Below are 16,912 nucleotides of genomic sequence, written 5' to 3' on the forward strand. Positions count from 1 at the left end.
ACTATTAGTCGAATTTCTTCTAAACGGTATTACGTGCATTTTGTATCATCATAGAGGTCCAACAGCCGTATAGCTTCATAGGAAAGGCTACTATGTCCGAAACACAATGAGCTTCGATATGTACACTCCAGTAGAACTTTTGTAAAATTTATAACCCGCGTCATTTTCAAATGATTTGTTATAAGTCTTTTTTTTTCTTTTAAGAAACTTTTAAGTTGCATAAATACATATTGGCGGGTCACTTTAAGAAGTGAGAGTTAAACCAAAAACATGACACACGCGAACTCCCGAATTTCTACTATAACGTTCTTTATTTTATAAGCAAGTCTTCTAAATGTCTAAATATATAAACATCGTAAAAAATAAAATAAGGAAAAATGAAAGGTTGTAACGTAGCTTCATTAGAGCTACGACTCCCTAGATTCATAATAAATCATTTATGAACACACATATTTTGGTCAGAGATGTCTAAGAGAGTACATGTACACCTCAGCCCTCTCCCCCAGAACATACATTGTTACAAGAGTGGTACATTCACGTACCGTATAGCTCCCATGAGCGTCGACACCCCACGTGTTACGCGCCTTGCCTCGCACCAATCCGCAACCGATAAAAATTAGACTATATATGTTTAAGCAAAATCACACTTTATTCATCCTACGTAGTTGTGTTTATGCCCGTCGTGGAGGGCTGGCGCAACAGCTACTGCGGCTATTGCTTCCCCACGCCACTGCATCGGATGGGAGGCAGTAGCCTCCTGTGGACAATACGGCTATGCATATATGGTAATCCTTAATAATGTTGCTACAACTTTGACGTTCTCTTGAAAAATTGTTTTAAAAAAACTTTGTTAAGGACAGCAGCGCCGACGTCTACACCGGCGCAAGACACCCGGATTTTCGAACGCTATTTTTTCCGTTTGTTTTCTTATGCCTTACTCGTACTCTATTCTACTATTTGTATCAGTTACCTTTGTACATTTGCATTCTTCAACTCTTTACTGATCACGTTTATTTGGTAATCATTATCGACAGCAGTACTCTTAATTAGCTTTACTTTGCCACCTGCCAGGCGGGGGAATCGTAGGACAACAATGAATTCCATATCCACCTGTAAGGGCTCTAGCCCGCTGTGTTACAAGCTTGCTTGGGCTCAATGTTAACGGGCAATAAACACAGCAATCTTTTACTAGGCATGATAGTTGATTCCACGTCTCACACCACTTTCATATAGGCAGCATTCTGTACACTGTAAACATTTCCTCCTTCCTTCATCAACGGTGATCTTCGATGTCACCTTGCTTTTCATGGACATCATCAGATCCATTGTATACTATTGAGGTTATCTGATGAGATCTGTGTTATGCGAAATCATTAGAGGCTGCATGTTTATGAGCAGTCCTTTTTTGTTACAGAATAAAAATTCCTTTAGGGAAAGAAGTGTTTGCTGAATGACAAATGCCAAATATACCACCAGTTTGTCTATTTTGAAACGGAGAAAGTGTTGATCTTCAAAGTTATGAAGCTTTTCATCTTGCAAGTACTTAATTTTCGATGCATAGTGAAACCTATTAAAATAATGAAAAAAAAAAAAACAAGTTGTGTTGTCTGCAAAGGAAACTTCAAGCGAGAAAAAAGATGAATCTTCAAATAAATTAAAGGAAGCTTTTATTAAATACTACGGGAAACACTAGAACTAGAGAAGTTCAACGTACCGAGGCATAGAGTATAAGCAGAGGTAGAAATTTCGACCCTTAGGAAAAAAGCGGTTGAACATTTATGGCCCATCAGATTGCTTGCAGGTGGCAAAAAACCAAACGCATTATTATTTCGCTCTAAGCACGCTGGGGCATTAACTATAACTTAGATCCCATATTATCAAGGCGTGATGGCGCCCTCTACTTTCCATGTCCTGATACCCTACAAATTAGGCCACAATGCTATATGAATTCACGAAAAGTATTAACTGTTTTAAAGCAAAAACTAAAATATATTTGCACGTTATATCAGTATTAGTTAGAAAGCAAACATTTTGATCGATGCTCTTCTGGCATTTCTCTGATAATATCGTAATTCGATCGTTGCGGAATATCTATGATTTTTTGGCAAAAAATTGTGCCAAGCGATTTTTGCATCCGTTCATTAAAACTAAGCTAAAGAAGTTCTATAGAAGCGAAACGGATGATAGTCTGAAAGTGTAAAATCTAAGCTATATGGTTGATGCACGAAATTTTTTTGTATTCAGGTTCTCTTAATTTTTTTCATGAAGCTAAAGAGATGTGTATATACTGGCACTTTCACGGTAGAAGATAACGCCTTGTTTCTTATCAGCTCGAGTTTATCTTTTTCGATGGCTTGCTGTAATCTTCTCAGTCTAGGCTTGGACACAGATTGTGAAGGTCATTGTCTATCGTGTACGGTCAGCCCCTCATTATCCGTGGTCACACGTTTTAGAAATGGCTCGAATTTGTTATGGGAGTTTGACAGATCGAAATTCAAGAGGTAAATTCTCCTGCGTCAATTTCTGTGGCGCCCGAATATCGAACTTCTTTTCGACACCCGGCTTTCTTCAAATAGTTTTAGATCGTTTGGTGGTAGATTTTTATTTCTGGTGATATAATTAATCGTTAACCGCGTGTCGGCCTCGCTCCGCTTTGATAGTTATTTGACCATTGCCTTTTATGTAATTGGTCGATTAATACGGTGAGATTTCCAAAATAAAAGCGACGCCATATTTAGGCCGTTCGTTTTCTGATGTAGCATCTTGACCATGAACGGCATATTTTTTTTTTTTTATCGGCTTTAGCCATATTTATGCCTCTATTGTAATAAGATCGTAAACTATAACGAACTCGAACAAAAATTGTAGTTATCTTAAAGTTGCTATTTTTCTAAATCTAAATGAAGGCGTTCCTGTAATTTGTATCCATATTGCAAAGTCTCGGCTTTCAAATGACATCAGTACGATGTATGTAACTTGAGATATGTGACTTTAAACTTATATAGATAAGTTTTCTATATATCTTCATAGACGTCATCATATAGACGATCTTCATTTCCGTCTACGTTCGTACGTATATTACTGTATGACAGTTTGGATGTTATTAAACCTAAACAAAGACTGAATTTAAAATTGTCTAAACTCTATATATTGTGTTTCTTTCTCAAGGGCAAAGGGTTACTAATAAGGTTTAAGGATCAGCTTTATATCTGTATAGGAGATCTAGGGGAGCGTATCCAAACTCAATTTTCATGGAATGACTATGCCAATCTGTCAAATCACCCTGCTCTCTAAAGCTGAGCAATCATTGGATTTAGGTCAACTGTGTCCGGACAGACTCTTTTGTTAGCCAGCTTCCTCTTTTCCCTGTTACACGAAGCTTGTCTGATCTGTGATTTGACATCCTTTGTTGCCACTTGCTGCCTGTTTGTCAGCCTCTTTGCCAAGTTAAAATATAGCAGAATTTTTGTTTTGTAGCATGCGGCTCTGGCAGCTACGCGAAGTCCGAGTAACATCTGAAAGAATGAATGCCACACATATCAGAAGTGAAGTTATTCTTAAGTCAGAAAGTCAACTGTTAATAAATAAGGCACTTGGACTGAAGCAGTAGTTAGTTTGTTGATGTTGTCGTTATGACTTCAAATGAACGTGGAAGCTATTTGTGCACCCATCTGGAATGGTTTTTAACGTAAAATTTTATAAACATTACTGCCGATTCTGTTCTTCTTGGCACAGTCTTCTCTCATTCGATGACTGATAGTTTGTTGAACTAAAACTATGTTGGCTAGCCGTTTTTAGCTACAGTAAATACTGGTGTATTACGAGCGTAATCATTTTTCATGTCTCCCTATCCTAACGCAGCTTCAAATCCCTCCGACGAAGGATTCTCTCGTAACCTCATGGATGTCTCACTAGCAGAGTAGGTTTGACCCGCTATCTGTATACTCTCTATACTCTATGCAGTACAAGCTCTAGTATCCATCGGCATTTGGTTGATTTAGTGACTGACATGACATGGAAAAATTCAAATAAACTGAAAAGTAATTACCCTACTGCCACAGGAAGGCGTTTAGGTCACCTTATTATTGCGTGTGTAGGTCTGCTGGGTACCAAGTTAATTAGGCTAGATTCCTCCCGGCAGGTGTCCTAAAACATGGCCGAAAAGACGATACGGAAAACGTTTCGTGTAAAAGGGCTTAAGCTAAAAATCACTTATACTCGTTTAGGACGTCTTGTTTCTTTAAATGAACTGATAAGTGTAGTGAGTTAAAGTTTCTTCGCGCCGGTTGTACTTGTGCTTTTCCATTCCTATAATTTGATATGAAACCCCTATGTAAAGTACGCAACCTCCTAGCCCATTGGATTGCAGCCACATTTGGACATGCTATTTATATCGTGGCTACAAAAACATCATCTAAATGTTTGCCAAAAATAGAAGTAGAAGGTGCCTCAAACGCTCTGAATTTCAAACTTATCGATTATAGTGAACGTCCCCTCTCCAGTGAGATAGCGCTATTAGCTAACCTATCGCCATGATGTGTCCCATAAGCTGTGTATGTCCCTAATGATTTGAAGTTCTTTACTTCAGCCGAGTTGGCGGTTTAAAAGCTTTGGAGTTGGTATCTGCTCGGATCAGTTTGACTTATGTGCGTTCTAAACAAAAGCGAGATTTGAATGTTGTGTTCTGTGGCCGTTCATATTTGCTAGATGAAGTTTAATAAAGCCATCTACATATTAGATACGAGGTTTAGTACGATACGCGCCATGTGCTCATGTAAAAAAACGAGTGTTTCGATGTTAATGTCCGGAGCTGCAGTAGCACATCATCAGAAAACGAGCCAAACACATTAACATTTACATGTCTCAAATTCGAATGTGCAAATTACTAGGTAGAGGTTTTTCTGGAAAACGATAACGTGAACACAGATGAATTTATCGTCGTTTACGTTGACGTGTGTGATTTACTAAGTGCAGTGTTTTTTTGTTTTGCCTCGTAAGCTAATAACTCAGCAGCCCCTCTTCACATTTGTCGGTTCAACCTGTTCTATGTGCTTCTAAACACGGATAATATGTGTTGTACATAAATCTGACGTGCTTCTTTTCTTTTTTTTTTTTTTTTTTTGAGTAACCACATTCACGTATGAGAGTCAAAAGCCATCGCATAGCCGGATTTTAGTGTTGTTCTAGTTTGCCCGTATTTGTTTCCGTTTGTGCAAAAAGCCCATAGTCGTTACGAGGTTGTAAGTTGTCATGCCTGCCAGTTAAGCAAAACCGGTGTATCTTCAGCACTGAAGAGAGATCCTCAAAGGCCTGCTGGCCACGATAGTAGTTTTTTAAAAACTGAAAATTGCTGGCCCTGTTTACACTAATGCTCATCAATCAATAGTCTCTATTATTAATCAAACTTTTTTAGTCAGATTCGCTAACAATGTAAAGTTAAACTTCGATAAAGAAACAGGTTACTTATAACGCCAATGAGAGCGAAGGACAGTGTCAGAGCGGCAGTAACATCTTGGGAAATCACGAGGAAAAACAATTAAATTTTTACTAGCTAAATAGACAGGAAGACTGTTCAAATCATGAGATATTGCACATTTGCAGCTTTGACATTTCGTGGATTCGGGATTCGCAAGAAGGTTGTACTCATGTGCAACGTAACATCTAAGTTAACGATTTCACATAGCGTCTCTCCTTCTGTCGGTACGTTATTCAATGAACTCAACGTTCTTCTCTACTAATCTAGCCTCGTACTTTTTACTGATTGGCAGTTAAGCTCAGGTCTCTCGTATTCGATTGATCACAGGATCTGTCTAGTTCCTTTTCCACTGTTCTTTTGGAGGCGATTTATCATTCTCGTGCTTATTATCCTATCTTTGGTCATCTTGATTTAGAATCCAGCGTACAGGATTTAATGCACTGCTTAACGACACGTTTATCGACGTGCGTTAAGAGACAGCTCAATATTTTGTCCACCATTCCCAAGATTTTGCCCAACGATTGTTTACCAACGCTGGCTCTCGACCTTTGCTACTACCTTGGCTTTCTACCTAGCAGTAGTTGAGCATCGAGTTGCAGATTGTTCGAGTTTCAGCTCACCAGGGGGAGACACGTTTAGCCAACCGGCATCGTAAGGGTTATCGTGTTTACTCAACAACTGTTTCAACAACAGTCCGCGGTGTAAGATCCGGGCGTGTTACATGTCGACAGCATGGGCTACAGCTAAAATGCACCTGTCGTGCACTGCCGAGTGGAAGCACTTCGTTACCCTTTGCTTGAACGTTGACATACAGCGCTTCTGTGTGATATAAATTATGGTAATAGGCAAGAATTCAAGTACGTATATTGATGGATGTATATGCGGGGGATAGCGGGGTCTGTCTATGTATGTGCGCTGTCGGTTCGAGTGACGCGCTATGTTGTGTAAATATCAGAAGTGTATACTACACCGATAGGCTAAAATCCGGAGAAAAAAACTACGTTATGTAAACAGTTTGTTCTGGGGTGCTCGAATTTCGCAGTGAAGAAAAAGGCTAAAAAAAGAGCTAAAAATTATATATGCATACAAGTATACAAAAATCGAGCATATATAAAATTCAGCTCTAAACGGCTGCACTTACTCTTAGTTAGGTTGATTGCTGAAAGAGATCTTTATTACATGAATACTTCTTTGCTAGGCGGCAGTCAGAAACCAATGCGGACGCACGTAACACTATCACTGGCCTATAATTAAGGCCCAGATATGGTTATGACGATGTTGCTGTAATCTAAAAATGATGGTATCACTCATTTTATCGTGTTTTTTCATCCGAGTACTTCATCGAGCATCGTTAAAAATGCAGTACCATGAATAAACCTGGGTCTGTATTCCATCGTATCTCTCCGAAGGTTGTGCGTTGTATTATCTTTTTTCGTACACGTAAGTTAGATCAAGCTCAGCTAGAAAATCTGCCTGACCTAATAGCTACAAATATGATATAAATTCGTAGAAAAGAGAGCTGTTCAGTGCAGGTTTTCAGCCTTAACACTGCATCCCCTGCACCACGAACGAAGTGGGATTGCAATATAACCTGTAATGCTGGCCAACATACAATACGATGTGATATAGGTGCGGACGACTGCTTTTTGCCCGCATTTAATGCTGGTTAGGTATGTACATGCTTCTGTTATAGGGTGCTTAAAGCCATGAGCACAGTGTTAGGGAACAACCTGTCATGGCATAGTACCTCTACCGACGTCTAGAAGCAGGTGACCATGAAATGCGTCCATCGTAGCAATTCAATTGGACACGACTCCCGGTTTTCTATGCTCCCGTTGGTTGCCGCTTATCAACGCCACATTAGGCCACATCTCTCTACTGTTCACAGTCAATTGCATTTGACTACAGGCTGGAACTCAACATATGGGGTAGCGGTATCAAACAATACTGTATGGAACGTACGTCTGTTAGGCAGTTGCCCGAAAGCTTACTCAGTTCAAGATCGCCGATCCAATTTAATCCCAAGTACCTCTTGTATGATATAAATAGGCTATGAACGTTAGCTTCTAACTTTTTTTTTCTCTAACCTTAAAACTAAGTTGAAATAAGAAAAAGTAGAACGAGTGTATATATGGCGTGCGATTGCTAATCATAGCTTCCAAATCATAATACTTTATTGCGAGTTTTCTAATGCTTGAAACGGATCAGGACATAGCTTAAACTAGAAGTGCAAGGCTATGGATACGTAAAGCTTTTCGAACGTCATAACCGCAAGCTTAGAAAGCCATACCCAACAGATAGAATATACCCATAGAATGTCAGCTAGGTTAACGCTATTCTATAAATTCATAATTGCTATTCAGTTGTAAGATCGCTTACACCGAGACCCATACTGTTCTGTGCACCCTGTTTTGGCAGATCTGTTCCTTTTTCTGCCAAGTGTTTGCCCCTTTATAGTCGACTATGATTCGCGGCAAGTCTTGGGTTTTGTATACACTGTGTGTACAGTGTATATAGAAGAGGTAAGGTGGCAAATGATGTGGAAGTAAGTGTAGCATGGGTCAGAGGCGTGATTTCCCGGTGGCTATCGTATTAATATCGTAATAACACAACTAACATATAGCGTTTGGAATCGATTTTTATTAAGCCAGTGCTATAGCCAGTCAATGATAGTACGCCTAAAACAGTTACTATCGCAATAGAGACTAAAGGACCGTTACACTAATTGATGCCCATTTTGATTTCAGAAATTCGGGCACGTCGTCAGCATCTGTAAAGTACAAAACATTTACCCGACTTCCACGAAATGTTTTACCTGTCAGTTATAACATAACACTGAAGCCTGACCTGAATAGATTTGTCTTCGATGGTTCCGTCAGCATCGCTATTAAGGTATTTGATTTTGTTTCCAAACGAGCGTAATTAATTAATAATAAAAACTCAATTCGTTATTTTTGGGTGGGGAGTATTATTTAGAAACGAGTTCTACCTACCTAAACTCAGCCCCAATCTGAGTTGCAACCCACATCTGGCAGCTGCCCGAGCTACATGATTTTCGAGACGCTACCTGAATATTAACAATGCCGACTTGATAGACATCACTGTGCAAAGCCTTTTTCGTGACGCTTAGACCGATCGTATACATCGAGTGACCATGACGCAACCTAAGAAAGTAGTATGACTAATGATTTTTTCAAGTGTAGCCCATCATTTTAGGCTATGATCTTGCTTAGAAAGAAGCTCAGTGGGCTAACTCCGCTCTATAATACACGATGAGGGAGATGTCAGTTCAATTTCAACAGTTTACAAATATGAATTTGCCTCTGATAGGGATTTGTTTCGGCATTCGTCAAAGCGATAAAATCACATCGGCGGCTTCTCGAAACTTCAAGGAACTCGAAGGATTCTTGGGAGGTTTCTCTGTAGCTAGATCGACGATCCGCGATGTACGGTTTAAATGTTCTATTTATCAGTTCTAGCATTCGATTGATTAGTGGTTATTATTAGAATGCTCACGGATACATTCGACCTTTCAATGGCAATAGGCCACCGAGTAACGTGAGATAGATACGGAGACTATATTTAGCAATTATTTGACCAGTGATAAATGGGGGCAAACCAGTTTGCATCACAAAATCAGCATGGTATGGTTGTCCTGGAATGAGCAACTAACCAGGTTTGAGGAAAAATTTTTTGTTGGATTCTTGCGAATAATTATCCGTGCACACACGAATCAATATCGATCTGAACTTATCATCTGAAAGGCATCGCGTGACGATAGCGTCTGAAGAATCATCATGATTTGGACCCCTCCGTATTTCTATAGCGGCATCCTTGCCGTTTATCTACAGTCTTTAGTTAGCTAGTGAAGTTAGATGTTAGTCCTTCGTTATCAGTAATAAGCTTTAATTACGGATATTAACTATAAATCTCTGTCTGGAACTGTCTTCTGCAGCCATGAAGACGTACAGAAATACAACTCTATCTATATATCGTCCGGATTAAAAAAATGAGATTTTGCCTAATTTGCTTATCTAGCTTGGATGACTGCTTGTGTTATGGTCATTTATATTTACTTTTATGTAAAGAACCACGTTGACAATTCATCCAAGTAATTTCATATAACACTCGTCGTTGTCTACCGGTCTGATGATAGGCTCGAGCTTTTCTGGGTCGGGTGAAGAAAAAAAACAGATCTAGAATTGTGGTAGAAGTTTCACAGCTATATATTGTACGGTGCCACCGAGTATTTCAAGCGTGTTGCTTGGGTTTGTTGGCGTTGACCGCGAAAGCTATCGATGTGTGGATAAAACAGAGTGTTCCCAGCACCTATCCAGATATATTGTTGAATTAGACCGTGATAGGTGATCGTGTAGAGTTCGAACATAGGAGCGTTGTTTTCAGTTAGTCATTTGTATGACTCACTAATGTTAGGGTTTAGGGCACATACGAGCGAATTGCATCCCGGACTCCCGAGCGAGCCTGCACATATCGCTGACATTACGTTATCGTTTTAAATGGCTCAATGCTCGATGAAAGTATTGACCTCTGCCATAGGATACTGTTTTTGAATTTGAAGCAGGCTTTCCTCCAAGGTCGAGTGATGTCGCGTAGTTGGGTTACCGAGAAGTGTAGAGATCGTAGGTGATCTAACTAGCGAGTTGTATTCGCGGCATTGTGAACGATTCACTGACTTACCTGGTTAATTTTTCGTACCATGCAATCGGTTCTGACGTCCGTTCCCTAGCGTCATAAGGCTTACGTTTATATATATTGTTATGTATTTAATTTTAGCTATTTCCGTCACTATTCCTATATAAGGAAGCTGCAGAACGAACCGATCGCACTTGTCCCCGTAGTAGTTGGTGGAGGTCAAATCTACAATGGGCAAAATAATTAACCAAGCCGCAAGGCTACAGTCTGTATTGGGACGGTTGGCAGAGTGTGCAGGAAGTCGCGCTGCCGCCGAGGCGGCGATTTCTTGACCACTTGAGGCCCGGACAATGAAAATCGCAGGGCAGAAAATGTCGGAAGCAAACATTGATTCTTGTAGTCGTAGTATACGTATATTATTGGGTACACGTACGCTACACGCATTATTCCGTATTGTGCTTAACGCTGAGCCAGTTATGGAGAAATATATTCCGGCAAAAAACGCTCTGATAATAAGCCATATCGTTTACGGGCGTATTGACTGCGCAATCAACATGAGAAACGCCGTAAAAGGTAATTATTCATCAAAGAGATGAACGGTAGCCTTAGCTATGTCAAGGTGACTTTTAATCTGATAGACCAAGAGTTCGGATTTAAAAACTCTTTGATCTGGTTTACTCTTTCGTTTACTGTGTCGCAAAATGTCTTGATAACGTTTCGTGCATGCATTCCTCTTGTTTTCGGTTATCACCAGAAACATTATGGACTACCTTTTTAGGTGAACGAAGTGTCCCGTACTATCAAACTTGATAGTCAGGAACTTGACATAAAGAATCCGACGTTCACAGTAACCTCAACCGGTGAAGTGCTGCGACCAATCAAGGTTCAAACATTGGCCGACGAGGAGCGTCTAGAGTTCGTCTTCGATGAAGACTTACCACTCGGTAAGTTGCGTGCCAAGGTTGTGTTTCAGCTTTACTTAAACTAATGAAGCTCAGTACACTTTTAAAACTTCCATGGATTTTAAAGAACAAAAAAAAACTTACTGCCAATTTAAATTTGCGAATAATCGCTCATTTTGTGTATGTACACAACTATTTACAGTGTTGCCCATCCGCCTTCTTTGTACTAACTAAATTTCATCCATTTCTGAACCTTAATGCGCTCAGATCGCTACGGTGTCTGTTCACTGATTATATGAGATGCAAATAAACGCTAGGTGTACATCACACCAAATTTAGAAAGTAAACGATTTTATTGAGGTATAGATACGTGTGCATTGGTTACTTGTTTAAACGTTTTAATACGTTCACTGTGCCAAAAACACAATATATGCAAGTGTCATATAAATGGTGTAGTAGGAGCCACACGGCGCGTTTATGGAAACGAAGTACAGGCCCAATCTTGAGGATCACTTGTTCGATTTTAATAATATGGACGCGTCAAATGAATCCTGTATGTATGTTAAAAAGCGAAAAGTGTGACTCATCGCTGCGATATTTTTCTGGCGTTTCACTTGGCCTTCTAATATATAAATCAAAAGATGTCTCTAAATAATCCTTCTAAACACAGGCAAGCACACAAGGATCATTCAACAATAATACTTAGCAGATAGGATTACTGGTTGGTAGTGCGAGTCGCTACTGCGAAGCACCGCTTGATTTCTAAACAGAAGGGAACCTTCATTTGTTGTTTCCCATTTTTTCACACTCTATGTACGACTATTATGTCTCGTTTGGTATTATAACAATTTTTTTGGGTATGGCATAATGCTTTTGTCATGATTTAGGTAAGTGTTTGTTTCCTAGCGCTCGTGACGCATCGCTCGCTGCAAAATACAAAGTGAGTGAAATACAGGCGAGGGCTGATCGACTAAAAACACGGATAACAGCGCCAATATTATGATCAAAGCCAAACAACCTATACATTGTATAGGCAAGAGGGTGCATTGCATTACGAGACGTCTAGTAAAACCAGATGCTATTTAGTGGTACCACGACAGCTAAGAGCCGAGCGTATCAACCTGTTGTTTATAGCATCTAGTCTGCTGCTGATAAAGGCCTAAAAGGACCATCATAGATGATGGTTACATTGTTCTATTCAGAAAAAGCCTTTTATAATGTATGAGCCAAATATATGCTCTTAACCACAAATGACGCAAGTTTAAGGCCCGCACAAAAACAATACACGTGTCTACGGTCGAAAAATTATTTTCCAACATATTCGAGGTATTCTTCTATGTTTTTTACACACTTAAGCTGGTGCTTTGGCAGCTTGTGGACAGCCATACACCCATCTCTCACGCTTTTGTATGCCATCTACCTATAGCTTTTTGAAGTAAATCGATAGCAGGAGAAATCAATCAGACCATCGAACACAGTTTGCGTCATGTGGGTTACACGAAACTTGTTGAGTTGATAAAATTGTTTTGAGACATTTGCTAGATGTTCTAGCAATGATGGTAGGGGCAATGCGTAGCAGGATATCTATCAAAATCTCCCCCGCGTTCGATGCACCTAAATGTTCCATCAGGCTCCTGGAAATCTGCTTTTTTGCAGAGTCTATGGTAGAACACATACACGGCAAAGCGATTGACGATATGTTTATCTAGATAATTCGTCCTTTTCCTCTCGTTGTTTCTCCTCGTCCTATCTGAAGCAAAAAATTGCTCCCAGCTCTTGAAGCTAGTCTTACAGGCTTCCCTTAGCGGCCGCTTACAGCGATGCAGACTTTCGGGATTGTAAGGGCATGTCAACTAGGAGATACATAAGGCAATTTTGGGCCGCTATATGTAGTTCCAAAGGTTTTTTGAGGAGCGAAGCTTGGACGCGATTTAATTATTCGAGGTTGTCCGCTCTTCCTAACGGTGGGGCACGTGCCCCATACGATAAAACTTCCCTCGGCCCTCTTATCTGATCAGCACGATGGAAAATAGTAATTGGCTTCTCAACGAGGTCTGGCTCAGCCAGGCTGATTATTTGTGTAAAGGGTATCGGTCACTCTGTCGTTGATGGTTATTCTATTTTTCGGTAAAATCGCAAAAGAAAGGTCGAGAATTTTTGTAAGGACAGCCACGACGGCCACTGTGAGTATGACCTTTTCTCGAGTTTAACCGAGTCGAAAGCTGCTTTAGAGTCGATGAAGACCACGCATAACGGATTACGCTGTATGGCAAATGCTCTTCCGACGTCGGCCATTAAGACGCTGCGCGCCATTTTTGTAAAGCGTTCGCTCCAGAACTCATGTTAATCTGTTAGGATAGAGTGTAGAGAATAACTATTCGGTCTCTTACTCAGCAAGCCGGGGAGCAGCTAATAAGGTAGCAGTTCTTCACCGGACTCAGAGTGTATCGGTAAATAATGCCATCCAGCACGGTGCCACATGGACGGCGCGTTTTAGTTGTTCATTGGAGACCCTGTCTAGACTGATGGTTTTCTTATTTCGTAGGCTTCCAAGACACTGTATTGGTTCCCATAGGTTTTGTTGAAGGATATTGTATTGCACTGAGATACCCTCGTTGCACTTTGCATATCTCTTAACGCATCTCTGAGAAGTGATTTATAACATAGGACGAAGACTTAATCGAGCAAGCCGCTATACAGCCATCGTACGTTAGCCACTTGTAATTTTTATTAGCGATAAAACGTAACGCCTTCAGCTGTGCAATGACTTTGTGATGCATACGATTTACGGCGGGTTATCTTAAAAATATAAGCTAAAGGGTAGCAGCTCATGTTCCGCAGAATAATTCGGAGAGAAGCAGTGCCCTCAGCTCAAAAAAGCGTTGTTGAAGCCAACGTTGGATATTTTCCTGCCCAATAAGTAATTAAGGCACGGCGATCACCTTTGGCTTTCTCGCCAAGAAACTAGACTCCGCGCTCGATTATCGTGCCATCAGCTAATGAGTCTCTTGCGAAAGGGTGGAGATAACGAGCTGCATCTTTTGCGTTCATCTCGGCGAGTGCCTCATAGTAGCAGATACCTCTGATATTTACTGTAAATACTACCATCACCTTAACGTCCGACCTACCTATACGTCTACGTATAGATTTACGCAGAACCAGTGGTTGCGAAGCGTTCATTTCCGCCAGCCCGCGACAAATCTTCTCCAAAGGCAGTCTTCATTTTGATGACAGCGGTGAGACAGCCGGCGATATGGAAGCGTGGGAGAATTGACTGATTGTGCGCCTGAGTGATTAGACGGTATCGTTGGCGAGTTGGCGTCCAACGAGACTCGACCAAAAAACTGGATAGAAAAATTTGAGCTTTTAGATGAGGATAGCGGGACGTTAACTGACCGGCAGTACTTACAAGGGATACCCCCGAGTATGGTCTTGTCCGCACACGTGGGAAGCGACTGCATGGAACAGCTTCAAGAATAAAGTAGGCGACGGTTACTCTTCTAATAGAAAGCCGGGTCATCCAAATTGGCCAGATTTTCCGCTACAGGATTTCACGCGGAGACATTCAATTAATATGTTTGCGCTGTTAGGTTAACTGGGAGATAAGCTCGGATTTACTGTGATCCTGGCTAACGCCCGAAGACCCGCAAATTCAGCTATTTTTATTAATTGTTATTGTGGTAAACGTCAGTTCTTACGCCGAGGCAGTTAGAGTCGTTTACAAGTAGAAGCCGCGACAGTCCGACACCTGTTCCCGCAGGCCCAAAGAGAAAACACCTGCCACTGTCCCGAGAGGCATACCATGGCGGGTGCAATTGTGAAGGTATGGCACAGCTAAATTTTGGCAACCAAGCAAAAGTCAAGGAAGCATCGCTTTCTAATTCTTCGGCATTTATGAATTTGCCGCCAAAGTGGATAAGCATCTAAGCAGCCGCGATAACTAAGTCTGCTGCTTCGACATCACGATATGCTTCACGAAGACGGGGGCTCTGTGCGGGCTTGTTGTCGCGTGCTCATGCAAGGCACCCTAGCCACATCAAAAGTCAGTAGTTTTGCCACCAGCTAACCCAGTTGGCTTTTAAGCTTCCGAACAGTACGTGCCCGTAGGGACTAGTAAAAGACCTTGACAGCGCAACATAAAATTAAGCGCACGCACTAAACGCTGGGGGTACAACGATAAGTCAGCCCGTGTTGTAATGGATCAACTGTTATAATATGAATCTATGAAGAAATCTACGTGAAATACTCATTCCTGCTAGCCAACGACACACGAAATTAGGGTTGTTTCGTTTAATAACGTGAGCATTGGCAACTGGTAGTAGCTTACACTCGGACCAGATGTTTCCCAGGCACGTTCCTACTCTGATATGACTTGCAGATAAAGCAGCGAGATTTCATCTGTTGCGAAAAGATTAAGCTCAAACGCTCTCTAACACTAGCACGAAATCATTTTTTAAAGAGATGCCGGATTGTGTTTAATGGAGACGTGAGATCTGTTGTTGTTCAGCCAACAGCGGGCACTGACGTTATCCGACTAGGATATTGAAGACATTTTGCTTTCACAGCTCAAGCGTATTTTTTCTCCACATTTCGAACCTTTCAAGCAATAGCATTCTCATAGCAGCAATAGCCGCTTACCAATTAACAACTCTCTGCTAGTAGTTTCTGTGCTTTACAGGAGAAGGAATGTCAAGGAGTCTAACTAGCGTAAAGATCCTATTATCAAAATGACCCCGTCACACGATGAACACCGTCTACTACACACGCAGTACTAGAACGGTGTCGCAGTTAACACGATCTTTTCAATAGAGTGAGCCTTTAAGACCCTAGAGCATCCTCACGAAGGTAGCCTTCAGATGAGTGATTTTAATTCATCCGATGTAGTGACTGGATGTAGAATTACCAAGTACTGTGTCGCACCGTTCCTAGTCTTGTCGCAGCAGACGCGCTTATACAACCGGCTTCCATATCTATTTACTGATGTAAATGAATTTAATCGTTGTCAGGAGTTGAAGCGAATTGAGCTCAGAGTAGCGAGTGTTGAACTATTAAGGAATCAGATATGAGCATTGATACAGTGGAAAAGCGTTTAATAACACGCGCTTAAGTAACTGGTTTGCTTGTGCTGTTATTGTATGTAATGACGTTTTTGCATACGAGAGTGCTTTTTCTATAACAAGCAGCTAAGCTAATATGAAGCCATCGGACTTTTTTTTCTAGAATTTATCGTATCATATCAGACAGCGTAAGTTTACGACCGATCAATGATATGGCACCGGAAAAACGGAATCGATTTTTTCAGACGTTCCTTTCTAAATGCATCAGAAAGTAACGGCCGTTAAAACGCGCCAAACGTTCTGAAGGTTGCAGACTGAAAATGACGTAGTGGAATATATTTAAAAACCATGTTAGTTTAAATAAAAGATTATATTACTTCTAATGACTATGCTGTTACTTGATTTCAGAGAAAAACTGGTCCCCGTTTAAGGTTTCGTTGCAATATGTTAGGTGTATGTTTTCTGGAAAGTTTTATTCAAGGCCTGTTTATTCAGGAATTCGTTGTCCGGTTTCGCAAAGATAAAAAACTATCCCTAAAATTCAGTTACCCTTTGCAGGACGTGGTCGTCCCATATTTATATTCATTTACCTATTCGACGATGCCTCTTCAGGTATTACTTGTGAAAGACATAGCCCCTTTGGGTATTTTGAATAACGGAAATGTATAATTGTTTATGGTCTATTAAGGTAGGAACTTCGATAATCGGAACATAATATCGTACGGCAACAATACCAAGACATAGTAATTAGCCCCTCATAACATCCCCCGAGACCATCAATTATAACCTGTCCATTTCGAAAGAAAATTTGCATTATTACTATA

At 40.7% G+C, this 16,912-nt stretch overlaps 1 protein-coding gene across 4 annotated transcripts in view; it reads left to right on the top strand.

Moving 5' to 3' along the window:
• LOC111269886 (puromycin-sensitive aminopeptidase-like protein) overlaps positions 1 to 16,912 on the top strand; it is a 46,867-nt gene that overhangs the window by 16,625 nt on the left and 13,330 nt on the right. For all 4 annotated transcript variants that reach the window (XR_015314717.1, XM_022849789.2, XM_022849785.2 and 1 more), the window contains exons 2-3: positions 8,224 to 8,368; positions 10,908 to 11,073. Coding sequence is in view for 3 of the 4 variants with exons in the window: in XM_022849789.2 (XP_022705524.1) it covers positions 8,224 to 8,368; positions 10,908 to 11,073 (311 nt within the window). In the remaining variant the exon portion in view is untranslated. The remainder of the gene's footprint in view (positions 1 to 8,223; positions 8,369 to 10,907; positions 11,074 to 16,912) is intronic.

This window comes from Varroa jacobsoni, unplaced genomic scaffold (genome assembly GCF_002532875.2).
Source record: "Varroa jacobsoni isolate VJ856 unplaced genomic scaffold, vjacob_1.0 scaffold_1423, whole genome shotgun sequence".
NCBI classification, from domain to species: domain Eukaryota; kingdom Metazoa; phylum Arthropoda; class Arachnida; order Mesostigmata; family Varroidae; genus Varroa; species Varroa jacobsoni.